A 14,292-nucleotide genomic window follows, 5' to 3' on the forward strand; every position below is an offset into this window, starting at 1 on the left:
TGCAGGGCTGCTTCTTTAAGAATAGGCCCTTTTAGGGTCGATTTCAGCCCCAAACAAATCCTGAGAGCACTCCTGTGGCCAGTGTTATAACGTGACTTCCAGAAGTGTTTTCGTCGTGCTTGCTCAGAAAGCATGCACTGCTTGTATCCAGGGTGCCTGCCGGTGGCGGGCGATCTCTGGGTGGCCAAAACCTCCCACCATTTACTAGTGCCTCACCAAGAACTGGCTCCTGAAAGACAAGATTCTTTTCTCCATGCCTGGAAGTGCTCGACAGCAGTCCTTTCTCCTCAGTGGCCCCTTTCCAAGGCCTTTTGCCTTCCCAATCCACCCCTGCATGACACACACACATCCTACCCATACTGTTGTTTTTAACACATATATAGCTTATTTATTTCTTACTTTTAGGGACTGAAAATATCCAGCTTTTAAATAAATACTTATTCAGCTTCTCAGAACATATATGAAATAACGCATTGTTACTTGTGGGAGAAAAGAATCTGTATTTGATAGTGTGTGTGATCTGAGGAATATTATTCTAATCTACTCAAAATCATTGTTGAAAACAGTTATGGATGTGATACTTTAAAAAACAAGAAACTGATAAGGTTCTGGTATGACAAATGGGAAAAGTTGATGTGAGATTTTCAAAGCTTTCCTTAATTCTGTTGAACACGGCATATAAAATGCTTGCCTTCACTAAGGAAGAGAATAATACTAGTGATGAAGATGACTTTATATTGTTCAAAAGTAGCCTGTAATCATACAATTCTACTAAAATTATGTTCAAAGTGAAAACAGCCAAAATTAATCAGCCACCTCAGATCTTCTTCCTTTTACTGCACAGCAATGTAAATCTAGTTATAACGAACCGAGAACACCTCAAAAACACAAGCCTTGGTTTTTTTTTCTTTTAAAGCCCTCAAAATGATCCTATCCCATCTTGCTCATCATTCCATGGGGCCTCTGCCTTCTCCAGGGAGGCTTGTCAATGAAATCTAGTTTGTCCAGTGTCAGTTTTTCCTCTCCTGTATTGTTCTGGGTATTGGAATGGTGGGGTGAGGGGATTTCTCAGAGGAAAGAAAACTCAGCTGTTAATGTTAACTGTTAATGATTTTGAGGAGACAGTTACTCTCCTTAAGGCTAGCTGTGTTCTTGTGGACTGTAGAGATACGTTATTGCTACCACCCAACTACAAGAGCAGCCGGCAAATCACTCTGTCGCTCAAAGTACTAGCCCCAAACTATCAAGGGGTGGGGGGCGGGGGAAAGGGGCAGCAAAGTTGTGACAAAGGAGGGGGAGATGTTGGCTAAAAGGAAAAAAAAGATCTAAAATATGACAAAACTATATCCTTCACTGTAATGTCCCACCTTGCCTTTTAAATATTGAGGGATCAAACAGTATATAGAGAAGCAGGGATAGGATGGGTCCCTGCAAAGGAGACCTGTAAGAAATCAGCCTATTCTCTAAAAAGCAGGAGCAGGCAATGTTACCAGTTTTCACTAGTGCTTTCAGATGTAACAACTACCATGGTTCTAAAGAGTCTAAGAGGTAGAGAAGAGGCACACATCTATAAGACAGAACTACGTGTGCCGTTGGTTACAGATTCTAAAAACATCAGATCCCGCTGCCCAAACTTGTTTTTTAGATTTTGCATCAAGCAAATCTTCCCAAGTAGGTCTTTCCTGTATATCTGTGAACCTCCCCCCACCCCTTTAGACCTCAACAGAACTTTAAAAAAACTATTTTAAAGGGTGGTCTGTTTTATATGAAACAAAAAGGCTTAAGGAAGCTCCGTTTCCTCTGCAACCCCAATGATCAAAATAATATTTTAAAAAACAGATTCTGTGAAACAAATTTCTGAAATCTTGCAAATTAAATAAAAGGATCCAGACAATATGGAAATAAAGCAGCGTCTCATTGTTGATGATACTCAGTCACAAGAAGAGAATAGTTCTATCTCCTGCACTCTGTGCCCTAATATTTATGGTTCTCAACAGCCCTATTCTAAAGGAACTGGACTATCAGCTGTACAAATTTACTATATACTTTTTTCCATTCCAAAATCTGCATGTGTCTTGTCTTGTACTCATCCAACACCTACTGGGATATACCGGCTGCATAGTAAGAAGAACATGTTTTTATTATAGTAAGACAGACAAAGAATCAGGCCGAATCCACACTTCCTTTTTGTTTCCGCGCCTTTTTCACAAGCAGCGTGCTGTTCATGCAGATACTCACACGCTTTCCCATTCTGCGTGTTCCCTGCCATCACTGTGCCACAATTGCGCCTTCCTTCCAAACCACATGATAGTGGCGGAAATCCGTTCTCTCCCTGCCTTTTTTGTGTGTGCACAGTGCAGAAAGGTTGGTATACCGGTAAACCAACTGTAGTGAGCAGCGGTTTACGTGGGAAAAGAAACGGTCACCGGGGACCGTTTCCCTACTGTATCCTGCCATTTTTAAGAGCGCGAGGAGCCAAGCCGAGCAATCCTGTATTTCCCACAACGATCGTCTCCAGTAAACAGCAGGTGCGGAAAACAAATATATTCCTGAAAGCTTAGGACGCAGGTGGGAGATTGTACCATGTGCGAAAGACAGAATGCATCATCTCGTGGTGTCTCATCTCGTGGTATCTCGTGGCTGTGCTGCGAAGCTTGCCAACCACAATCTGAGCCATCATCACAAATATCACACTATGAGCATCCATGTTGTTAACTATTAAAAGCAGAAAACCACTCTGAGCAGCAGAATTTCCGGACAATGCCTTTAATGTGACAATCTAATTTCAAATTTGCCCGCCATACCAACCAGCCAATTGTTAGAAAGTGGTCTGTGACGAGCAAAAAATGAGCCAATCAAAGATGAGGGGGAGGGTACATTGCCATTTCTTAAAAGTCGGAATATTGGTATACCGGAAAATTGACTTTTTTTTAAAAAAAAAGGGAAGTGACGTGCGCCGTCAATTCTGACGGCGGAGGATGGAACCGCCCACTGTAACGCTTTACTCAGTGGCATGTGGAGAAATGATTGCACCATGAAGACGCACTGGAAGGGCGAATGTGATGATGCACAGCATGGCAGTGGAATGAACCTGATTGCCACGACTGCGCAAGATAAGCAGATGGTGAATGAGTGTGGATTCGGCCTTATAAAATAGTAAAACAGAATGCATCGTTTTTAGATTATTTGAAGGAAGACTTCATAAAACTAAGATACTTGACTGGTAAAACCGTTTCCAAAAATTTTACCATTTTATTAGGAGAATACACATTATTTTTTAAAAAAATGAAAAAACAGGAACACGTTCATTGCTTCCTGACAGTTTTCAAAACTATATTTTATGTTGGGGAAGTATTAGGATGGGCCTGATAAGACATAAAATGAGAAACAACCAGATCCCAGGGGTTCTTTATTATAATCATCTAATCTTCAGGGATACAAATAGAAGACCCTGTTATTCTACTTCCATGTCGTGTCTTTAACTAAACAAAGAAATCTTTCTTGGGAAGGTGATATTGTCTTCTAACCAAAAGAAAAAGGGTTAGGGGATTACTGCTACAGTGAGCGACACATTGTCTTTAAATGGAAACCTCAAGTGTTGTTTCCTCCAGCGGGTCTATCCTCCTCCTGTCCGTGTCATGAAGAAGACAGTCAAAATGAGGTGTTAGCCATTCATCCTCCGCTTATGCCAGCTGCACACTAGATTATCCCTCTCCCCAATCCCAGCACTAACATCCATTTTATTTTCTATATTATTTTGATGGAGAAACCCCTGGCCTGGCTTTCCACAAACGATGCAAAACTGAATTCTTCAAAAGGTTTTTTTTTTTTTAACTCAGGAGGGCTGTATTGTAGGGATCTCAAAGAGATGCTTCAATAACGAGTTAGGGACCATAGACTTCATCACTATATTGACAAGTCCTAGCTATTGCTTTAAGTATGTGGTCCTATATACTGCCGCTTTAAGTACTTCTATGTTGTCTAATGTCAGCCCCTAGAATTGCTTATGCTCTGTATTGGATTTTGGCTAATATTATGTCTTTGTAATCTTGCATTTATTTACTGAATGTCGTGGTTTATAGAAGTGTCCTTGATATGGACTGTACTAATCTCATACTATGTAATCCGTCTTGAGTCTCAGTGAGAAAAGTGAACTCTAAATGACATAAATAAACATATAAAGCATAACTTATTCATTCTAGACCCCTGATTAACCTCATTCTTAAAATAATTAATAATAAAATATCCTACTGGTACCGCCTTTTCAAAAGCCAGAACTAGCGGATATGGGGTGTCCTATAGGATGCAGATATTTGTGTGCTTTTTGAAATGCTCCATGTGCTGTAAGCATAACATCTTCACTTTCATGAGCCATGCTTCAATGACAGTCCTTTGTCTATTAAAAATTATTTAAACGGTATGTTGTATGTTATGGTATTTAAAACTGATTTTTTTAACCAAAATAACTTTGAAACTACTAATTTTCACTTAGACTGGCCAGCTGAATCCATATAGTGGTACAGGAAAATAAATCTACTCTGAAGAATGCAGGTGCATACAGCAATTAGATACAGATGTCAGGGAAATGAGTTACAATATACAAAATACCACACTTTCTATATCTTTAGTTTTTATGTGGAACCGGCATGTTCCTCTCGAGATGAATTCTTAGACACCTCACATGTACCCCCAAAGTGACCCTGCCTTGCAGGGGTGGCGTTGTCAAAATTCGCAAAACAGCTCCAATCGCCCCCAAAATGGTGCAACGAGGTTCCCCTCGTCGAGACGAGTTGATAGACACCTCACACGTACCCCAAAACTGCAAAAAAGCAGCCCCTGCCTCGCAGGGCTGGTGCACCTCAAAAATTTGCAAAGCAGCTCCGATCACCCCAAAACAGTGCCACGAGGTTCCCCTCATCGAGACAAGTTGATAGAGGTATGACAAGCACTCCCAAAACGAAAGGAAGCGATGCTGTCCCACAAGGTCCTGCCCTGCAAGACTAGTTCACCCCAAAATCGCCAAAATGGTTCCTGCCGCCCCAAAATTGCTTCCTGGGTCTCCCCCACCTCTCTGGATCTGTCTAGGTCACCCTTCTGTACCATGGCCCCCTCTGGAGAGTCCTCTTATGACATTTTCATTATTTTCCTCCCTATCTGCAATACAAGCCCCCTGTATCCTTATTCAGAAGTAATCCTAATGCATGGGGGGGGGGGGGTATTTCATCGTAAGATACACGTCTGAACATGTTTTAATTCTCTTTGACATCACCAGTATTCAATGCAAATTTACTTTGCTGCCCGTATTTGATCATTGGGGGGCTGCTTTTTTAACATGATACAGCCTGGATCAAGCAGGCAAAAGGTTGCTAGAGAAAAGAGGTGGGGGGGGGAGGTACATGATAAAAACTTAACAAACATGATGCAACACAGCTCTGTGCCTCAGAAGGGGTGGAGGTGGGGAGTCTCTACCAGCTCCTCCCTGACTCAGCAACTTTCAGTGGGGGAGGGGTGTGAAGCAGGCAAAAAGCAAAAGGGAGTGCTTTTCTTCCAGCGAGAGACTGTCCAATTTATGTGAAAAAACAAAAACACACTGGCACCTTCTCAATAAAAAATGCCCTTTCCCCAACTGTTTTGCAAAATTACCAGGCTCAGACCCCCAACGTAGCCACCAAGCACCCCATTTCATTTCCCAAAGGCACAAAAAAGGAACGGCGGACATTTCCCGCCCCCCCCCCATCACCCAACACAAGCCACCGATAATAACAATCCAGTACTAATTCTGGGGTGTGTGGGAGAGCTTCCAAGGGAGCCTCTAAGATGGCTTTCTTGAGTTGTTTCATTAATTGTTATATATGTCCCCTTTACATGAAGGAGTCTTCTAATTGGGAACCTGAAGTCTCACCCTAGAACCATCGAAACCGTAACCCTTTGTTCAATATGCGTTTTTTTCCCCTGGTGTGTTACACGCGGAAGCGCCCAGCTCAACAAATAGATATCGCGCAGAATAGTTCCGCGTGGTGTTTCGTTCCGGAGGAGAGCTGAGACTTTGCCTCGTTGTTTCTTCGCGCTGGTGTCACTGTATTTTTGCCGCCGCTAATATGATCCCGATGCCTGTGGTCGTTTGTGTGCTGGGGGGCTGGTGCATTGCGTACCTGGCCGACACCGCATTGAAGGTGAGACGGGCGTATCCCCTTCCCCCGCACCAGGGAAAAAAAGACTTGTTCCCGCCTAGGAGCGAGAGAGCGATGGTTCCTCGCTTAGGGCAGCGGACAGGACTAGTGGCACAGGAGCCCTACCGTTTGCTTGCAACACTTTCCCCTTGGAGACTCTGCAAAATGCTTCTCTGCCTACCCCCCTCCTCTCACGTTAGGCCGCCAGGAGGCGTGAACTGCTGGGTTTAATTTTTTTTAAAAAGATGCCGAATGACCATAGGAATAAACAATAGGGTTGCTTGCTTTTCCTGACAGAGTTCGTGTGTTTGTTGAACAAACAGAAAGTCCGTAAAATCAGCCTGTCATGAAGGTGAAAAGCAGCCTGTCATGAAGGTGTTAGATCCAGGCGCTCCACCGGAGGAGCGCCCGAATTCAACATCTTTACATGGCTCTCCAGTACTAAAGAAGATGCAGTATATCCCCCATGGGAGATGCAGTGGTAGAAGAGGAAAATTGCCTGTCAAGTCTGAAAGTTGCATCCCACTCCTCCACAATTTTTGAAGTTAAATTAATTCAGATAAATGGAATTAGGTTCTGAGTGCTAGCGGCACTGCTCATATAGGCCATATATATTAAAGTAATCACGTGCATTTTTAAAGAAAAAGTAGTGCTTTTAATTCCTTTCAAAGCAGAAAGACTGCATCTATTCTATGTAACGTTATTATTTGACTAAATGTATTTTTAAAAAGCATTTCCCTAACAAAATGACAACTTCCATAGTATAAATGGTAGGTAACTGAGAGACCTTCAAAATATTAGAGGAATAGCAATGTAGTTGGAGAAATGTCATTTTGAATGTAGATTTTCAGTTAAGAGGAAGAAAAGAGGATGAACTTGGTAACTAGAGCGTATTTTAGCTAGAAAGTAAATTCTATATTCTTCACTTAGGATCTGTATCATGTGATTGAGTAATTTTAAGTCCTTCAAAGAAGTTAGCATTTTAAGAAGAGTGTAGAGCTTATCGAACTGTTAGACGACACCTACAATGTAAAATCATGCTTTTGTGGTTTGTGAAGCTTATAATGTGATGTAGCAGGTAACTTGCTAATAATCAAACTATGAGCCTGTTGTTGATTTAAGTTGTGTGTGTTTTTATGAGAGATTGTAGGGTAGTGTTTCAAGCAGTCGTTCTCAGACTGTAGAATGCCACCCAAAAGTGGGCCCAAGCTCATTTGTAGGTGGGTTTTCACCATCCTGAGTCACGACACTGCACACTTGGGTCATGACACTGCTCCTGCCCAGTTTCAGATCATTTATAAACAAATTAAGTAGCGCTTGCCCCTATATTGATCTTTGTGGTAGAAAGGCCAAGGTAGAGGAGAATGAGTGGGGTGAGCTGGAACAGGAGTTGTTGGGAGCACATTATAGAATGTGTCTGCCTAATGTATAAAACGGCTGTAAACTTCAGACTGTCGCTCAGAAATGCTATGTATTTATAAATACTAAACATTAAAATAAAACATAACATTGTTAACTGTTAACTGATATGAGTTCCCTCTGTTTTATGATGTTTTACTTTTGGGCACTCTCTTTCAAAGTAAGTTTAGAAAAGTACAATAAGTTTAGAGGCATGCATAGGCATAAATTGTGTGATCTGTGCACTGCAAAATTGCAGTTTACAATTCATGCACAAGCTCCTGTAACAGATAAGCTTAAGAACCACTGTTCAGAGATAACATTCAAAACTGTGTTGTGAAAGGAGGTGTAATAGTGGGGGGGGGCATCGCTGTTAACCAGTGCTTTGATTGTTAAAATGGAAAAAGAGTTCCATCTCTGTAAGTCTCTGTAAGGGATGGTGGGTTAAAACTCAAATAAATAAATAAATAAACAAACCAATTAAATTTCCTTTTATGTCTTGCTACACTATAGACAGTTTGGCTATGGCCAATGGACTCTATAATTTACACGTCCACTGCCATGCCTGCCTGCCCGCTAATAGTGAAATATCTCCTGCAGGATATGTGGACTGACTGTTGCTGCCTACTCTTCATGGGGAGGGGCGAGCCATAGCCTCGAATTCCAATCTGCCCTCCTTGTAGCAGAAACAAGAGTGTCTCCTGCCTGTCTTGCCTATCACACAAGCAGTCATGGGTAATGGAAGAGCAAAAGCAATAAGGAGACATGGTTATATAAAATCAGAAAGACCTTTCCAGCCCAGTGAGACGGTAACTCCTACTGGTAGTGTGGACACAGGAAGCACAAAAACACCAATTCCTTATCAGAGGAATCCGTTCCTGTTTGACGTGCCCATGTCATGCATTTACTTTATCTGCTGATGCTGAGTGATCTCACTTACCTCCACTGAAATGTAGTTTCAGATGTGACAAGTGTCCTGCACCTGACAAGAGCTTTGCTCCAGATATCTCTACAGTTTGGCCGGGCAGTCTGATGTAACTAATGGAAACTTAGAGCTGCATACAACCTGTTTTTTAGGCTCCCGCCACCACCTCCTCCTCCCTAGCTGGGCACCACCGCCGCCTCCCTTGCTTTGCGCTGCCATGGCGCCACCTCCCTCACCTTACCTAATACAAGGTTTTGGCTGCCCAAGCATTACTGCCTCCCCTTCCCCGCCATGTGTGGATTCAGGCAGGCAGGGTGTTGCTGCCTCCTCTGCTCCACATGGTAGGGCCAGCTGGACTCAGCCCTTCTGTCACAGGGCTGACATAGGGTTGCCAGGTCCCCTTACTCTCCTGGCAAGGGACCTGGAACTCACCTACATGACGTTCCTGCATGATGACATCATTTCTGGGAGGGACATCATCACGCAGGCCCTGGGAGTGCTTCCAAGATTTATGTCAGGCCAATTTGAGCTTCAAATGGGCTGATTCTTTAAGCACTCCTGGGGCCTGGACAATGATGTCACTCCTGGGAGTGACGTCATTGTTCTGCACTGAGAGCACACCCTGGGAGGCCCATTTGCACACCATTCCTGTTGGCCAGGCGAGTGGCGGCAGGAGGCAGAGGGTGTGAGAATAGGGTTGCTAGGTCCCCCGTGTCCGCTGGCGGGGGACTGGGATCCTGGCACCCACCCTACTTTTTTTTCTTTTTTCAACTTCTCTCGCATGTGCAAAGCGTGTGCACGTGCCTCGGCATCTGTGATGACGTCACTCACAGAAGTGATGTTATCACGCAGGTGCATGATGATGGCACTTCTGGGACTGGCGTCACCACGCAGGCGGGAGAAAGGATGCTTGTGTCCCCTTTCTCCTGGCCGCCACTGCTGCAGCTCGCTCACAGTGGCAGTGGCAGCAGCAGCAGCGAGAGTGGTTCGCTGTCGCCAGTGCCGCCTGCTGCCTCCACTGCCTCGCTGGCAAAAGCAGTCTGCAGGGGCGAGAGCAAGAAGCGGTGGTAGCGGGAGGCGCTGGCACTGGTGACAGCAAGCTGCTCTTAGCTGCCGCTGCCACTGCTTGCTTTCACTGCTACAAGCCGCTTTCATCAGCTTTGTGGCTCCCGCATCACGAGAGCAAGTGGTGGCAGCGTAAACGGGCGACGCTGGCAGCAGTGGCAGCATCAAGAGCGGCCTGCTTTCACTGTCACCGTCACCTGCTCTTGCAGTGTGGGAGCATGCTGTGCCCCCCCAGGGGAGGTGGCACCCCAGGGAGCATGCCCCCCCGCCAGGTGGGTGAGTGGGAGGGGGTGGGAAGGGTGGGATCAGGGGATCCCCCGCCCTGAGCAGGGGGGGATGGCAACTCTATGTGAGCAGGCGACCCCCATCCACACTGGAGGACTGGCAACTTTAGGCCCGGCCAAGGTGGGGTCAGAGGCCATAGACCCACTAGTAATCATCCAGGTGCGCTTCACAGTCAATCTCTCCCTGCCTGTGAGGTAAGTTAGATTGAGAACTTTTAAGAGAACTTGATTCTCGAAAGCTTATGCTACAATAAAATTGGTTAGTCTTAAAGGTGCTACTGGACTCTTTTTGATTTTGCTACTACAGACTAACACGGCTAACTCCTCTGGATTAATGTCACTTAGTGAGTTTTAACAGCAGAATGGGGATTTGAGGTACTAGTCTGAATCTCTAACCACTACACCACGCTGGCTTTCATGGGATGGCTGCTGTTGAACAATAGCAAGCACCCAGGCTGGTGCATCATGCAAGTCAGGTGGTAACAGGTCACCCTGTGGTTGCTGCTGAAAGGCCTGAATGAGTCTTCCCTCAAGGGCCAAACAGCCCCAGAAAGGGCCCTGCCCCCTCCCTAGGGTTGCCAGATCCCTATACCCTCCTGGCATTTACCTTGTGCCTTCTGTGTGTGTGTTTTTTGCACACACGCGATGATGTCACTTCTGGAAGTGATGTCGTCACACTGGCCAGAGGAGCATTCCTGCACTCTGTGCAGGGCTGCTTCTTTAAGAATAGGCCCTTTTAGGGTCGATTTCAGCCCCAAACAACTCCTGAGAGCACTCCTGTGGCCAGTGTTATAACGTGACTTCCAGAAGTGTTTTCGTCGTGCTTGCTCAGAAAGCATGCACTGCTTGTATTCAGGGTGCCTGCCGGTGGCGGGCGATCTCTGGGTGGCCAAAACCTCCCACCATTTACTAGTGCCTCACCAAGAACTGGCTCCTGAAAGACAAGATTCTTTTCTCCATGCCTGGAAGTGCTCGACAGCAGTCCTTTCTCCTCAGTGGCCCCTTTCCAAGGCCTTTTGCCTTCCCAATCCACCCCTGCATGACACACACACATCCTACCCGGGCCTGATCTGGCCTGTATATTCTAATTCTGAATTGTGGATGTACTGGGTGGCTCATTTTTTCCCCTCACAATGGGTCCATTCAGTGATAAAGTAGATGTTCCTACAAGCCTGGGGCAGGGGAAGCGGGAGAGAAATGAGAGCTTTTTTCAGAAAAATATGTTACAGTGGCATTTTGTGTTGCTATAGGAACTCAAAATGTGCCTGACTTTACATGGTGTCCACTAGGAGATGGGGGCCAAAGTAGAGGATGTGTGAGAAAGAAGCTGCCAAGGGGAGGGAAAGAGGACTGGAGGGAATGAGAAGGAAATGGGAGCCAGCTAGGAGAAAGTGGAAATTGAAGAAAAGGAGAAGGAAGAATCATGGAGAAGAGGAGATGCCACAGGGAAGTCGGCCATTAGAGGAGAATGGGATATCTCCTCCTTCACAAGATCTCATAGGTCCTCTGCTTGTTATATATCCTATAACATATCCTGCTTGTTACCTGCCCTATAACATATCCTGGCCTGGCCTGGCCTGTGGGCTCGGGAGTGGATTGGTAGCTAGCACAGTTGCTGTAATATTGGACTCGCATGTTCCCAATAGCTGGCCCTCACCAGCAGTCTAGTTGCAGCATTATGCAGTGGTTGCAGCTTCCAAAATGTCTTTGAGGTTACTGTCTGTTGCTGTAAGTATGTTCCCATTGGGTAGCTTCCACATTGTTTGATTTGTCATGACAAATTAATTATTTCTTTTCAGCAATGCTTCATCTCTGTATTCAGATTTAGGCTTATTTTCAGATTTGTGCAAGCCATACTCTATCGTATTGTTTACTCAATGCCCCATCCAATGGTTGTTTTGACTTACACTGTGTAAATCTGATGTGAATCTCAGTGAGAAAGATGGACTTTAAATAACATAAATAAACACCTGGAGAAAAAAATGCCTTGGATGTTTAATAGAAGCTTAATGAGATGTTATTAACCTCCATCCCATGGAAAGCTTCAGCTGCCCATTATCACTTTGAGGGACATTTTAGCTTGTGCGAGTCTCACTGGTCAGTCAAGGATGCAGGTCTTAATTCCTAGCTTCTAGTCTAATAGTAGTAATAGTAGTAGTGGGGAAAGGGTCCATACGTAGTTCATTTCTTGCCCAGAAAAGGAACATAAACTTTTTCCAGGGCTCTGAAATAAAACTTCCCTCTACCTAATAATTATTCTTTCTAATTTTACTTCTGAATGTTGAGCCTGTCTCATCAATCAACAATCCTGTGTGCTTCCTACTATCTACCTTCCTATGCCTTTTTGTTCTCTTGAGAAAGGGAGAGGACGTGAAAGTAGAACCCTGCAGCCTTAACACTGCCGTGACAAAGGCAAAGAGGCCACAGATGGCTTATTCTCCTCTCCAGAGGATAGACATTTCCTCCCCAAACTGAGAAGCTGGGATCAGCCCCTGCACTTGGACGCATGTGATGCTGCCACAGATATACAGGAGGAAAGGCAGACTGAAAGACATCAGTGCAGGATGCCAAGGACAAGTTTAAGCATCACCTAGGAGGGAAGGTCAAGAAACTTTTTTTCACAGGAAAATCTCCACAGCGAGGGAGAACAGAAGAGCACTGGGTGGCCTATTGTGTTTGCTGCAGGCTGACCTGGTATGCCTCCGAGAGGCACAGGAAGCACACGTGGCTCAGGGGTTTCACAGCGCTTCAGCGACTGTCCCCACCTGCCTATAGCCAGACAGCTCTGGAGAGCAAGACTGAAGCATCTGTGTTGCTACTGGCAAGCTCAATGCCAGCATCCCCTACAGGGCACAAGTGGAACAGATTTCAATCTCATATTCTCCCTTTCCCACCTCCACTCTCTTTCCCTGTCAGGTGGGAAAATGCAGGCCTGGGGCCTGGCTGCAGCGTAGGTCCATGAATCCTTAAATAGCAATCCGCCATCAGGAATGTGATTGCCAAACTATGGAATTCTGGCTTTTCTAGCCCTCATCAGGGAGAGAGGAGGGGGAGATATCTGATGAAGAGGGAGCAATTCTTAAGTAGCCACACAGCTTTGGATATGATTACTAAAGCCTATTGGCCAAGGGTCCTGTTGCCCTAGAGTTGATTGAGCATATGATGTGACCAAGAAGGAGGGAAATCCCATGGCTAAGCCTAGGGATCCCTTCCCTGAAGAAGGAAACTCTCACTTTGCCCTTCACTTTACTAAGAGGAGGTTAAGTGACCTTTTACCTAATAGTGTCATGGATCTCTTACAGTCTGGTTGGCTTCTACCATAAATACTCTTCACCTGCCCACAGAAAGAATACAAGATGACAAGTCAGCCTCCCAGATAACGAGAGAATATAGATGACCTGTCATTTCCTTGCACACCCTCAAGGTCTAATGGCAGCCTGCTTGTTATTTCATGCTTGTGTGACCATGGCAATGGATTCTCCTACTTTAAGAGGAGATCAGAGGGAGAGAGAGAACTTGCCATATATTTTGTCTGCTTGTCAAGAGAACAATAGATGGTGATCCAAACTGGACCACCTCTCCAGGGGGAACTTTGAAAGTATATTATGATGTAGATCATTCCAGTTGGTGGCGTCATGAACCAGGTCAGAACTTACCTGTTTGGGCAAACACAACCAAACGATCCCAGGTCCTTGACTGGATGTAGAACATCAGCCCACTGGAGGTCAGGTTACTGCCTAGTTCTTTCCTTTTTTCATCAGGACAGACAATATTATGGACAAGGCACATTCGAGTAAAGCAGGGAGGCACCAAGTTGCCATCACTCCAAAAAATCCTCTAGTTCTACCCGGACAGAGAAGATCCTACTGTCTTTATGCACAAACATACCTAAGGAAAATAAAACCCACAGCCCAGATGGCTGAGCAGACAGGCCATCGGTCATAATGAGGGATGTTGAAGCCAGGCATTCTTAAGTATCCAGGAGGCTTGGCTCTTCCTGGAGGCTCTATTGCCTCCAGTCTTAATCTGCTTGGCAAAATTGTCCCTTTTCTGACTATATACCAGTGGCAGTACAGACTGATGAGCTCGTAACTGGAGACACAAAGGATGTATATACTGTATGCCCCTCTGGCTGTCCCCCTCATTCTGAAGCTGATGAGGAAAATTGGGTCTGAGGAAGTTCCCCTAATCTGCAGGGTCCTCCTTGTCTGTTAAGACTATTGGGGTCCAGCCTGGTTGAGAGGTAGATACAAGATCATAAAAAGATCCCAGAATCTCTGGAGATGCTGGTCCAAACTATTTGTCTCCTAACTCCAGCTTAGCTTATACCCAATGGCTGGTAAGTTGAGAGACATCATTTCCTTAACCTATGGTATTCCTCTCCTATAGCCCACAGTGCTAAGATGTGTTTCTTCTAAGATGTGTTTCTTTTCTACGATTCTGATGTCTT

The 14,292-nt window shown here is 45.0% G+C and overlaps 1 protein-coding gene across 1 annotated transcript in view; it reads left to right on the top strand.

Moving 5' to 3' along the window:
- Window positions 1-6,032: 6,032 nt before the first annotated feature.
- The window catches only part of MBTPS2 (membrane bound transcription factor peptidase, site 2), a 37,314-nt gene continuing 29,054 nt past the window's right edge, over window positions 6,033-14,292 (top strand). The window contains exon 1 of the mRNA XM_054974708.1: window positions 6,033-6,173. Coding sequence (XP_054830683.1) covers window positions 6,099-6,173 — 75 coding nt within the window. The 5' untranslated portion in view covers window positions 6,033-6,098. The remainder of the gene's footprint in view (window positions 6,174-14,292) is intronic.

Source organism: Eublepharis macularius, chromosome 3 (genome assembly GCF_028583425.1).
Source record: "Eublepharis macularius isolate TG4126 chromosome 3, MPM_Emac_v1.0, whole genome shotgun sequence".
Taxonomy (NCBI): domain Eukaryota; kingdom Metazoa; phylum Chordata; class Lepidosauria; order Squamata; family Eublepharidae; genus Eublepharis; species Eublepharis macularius.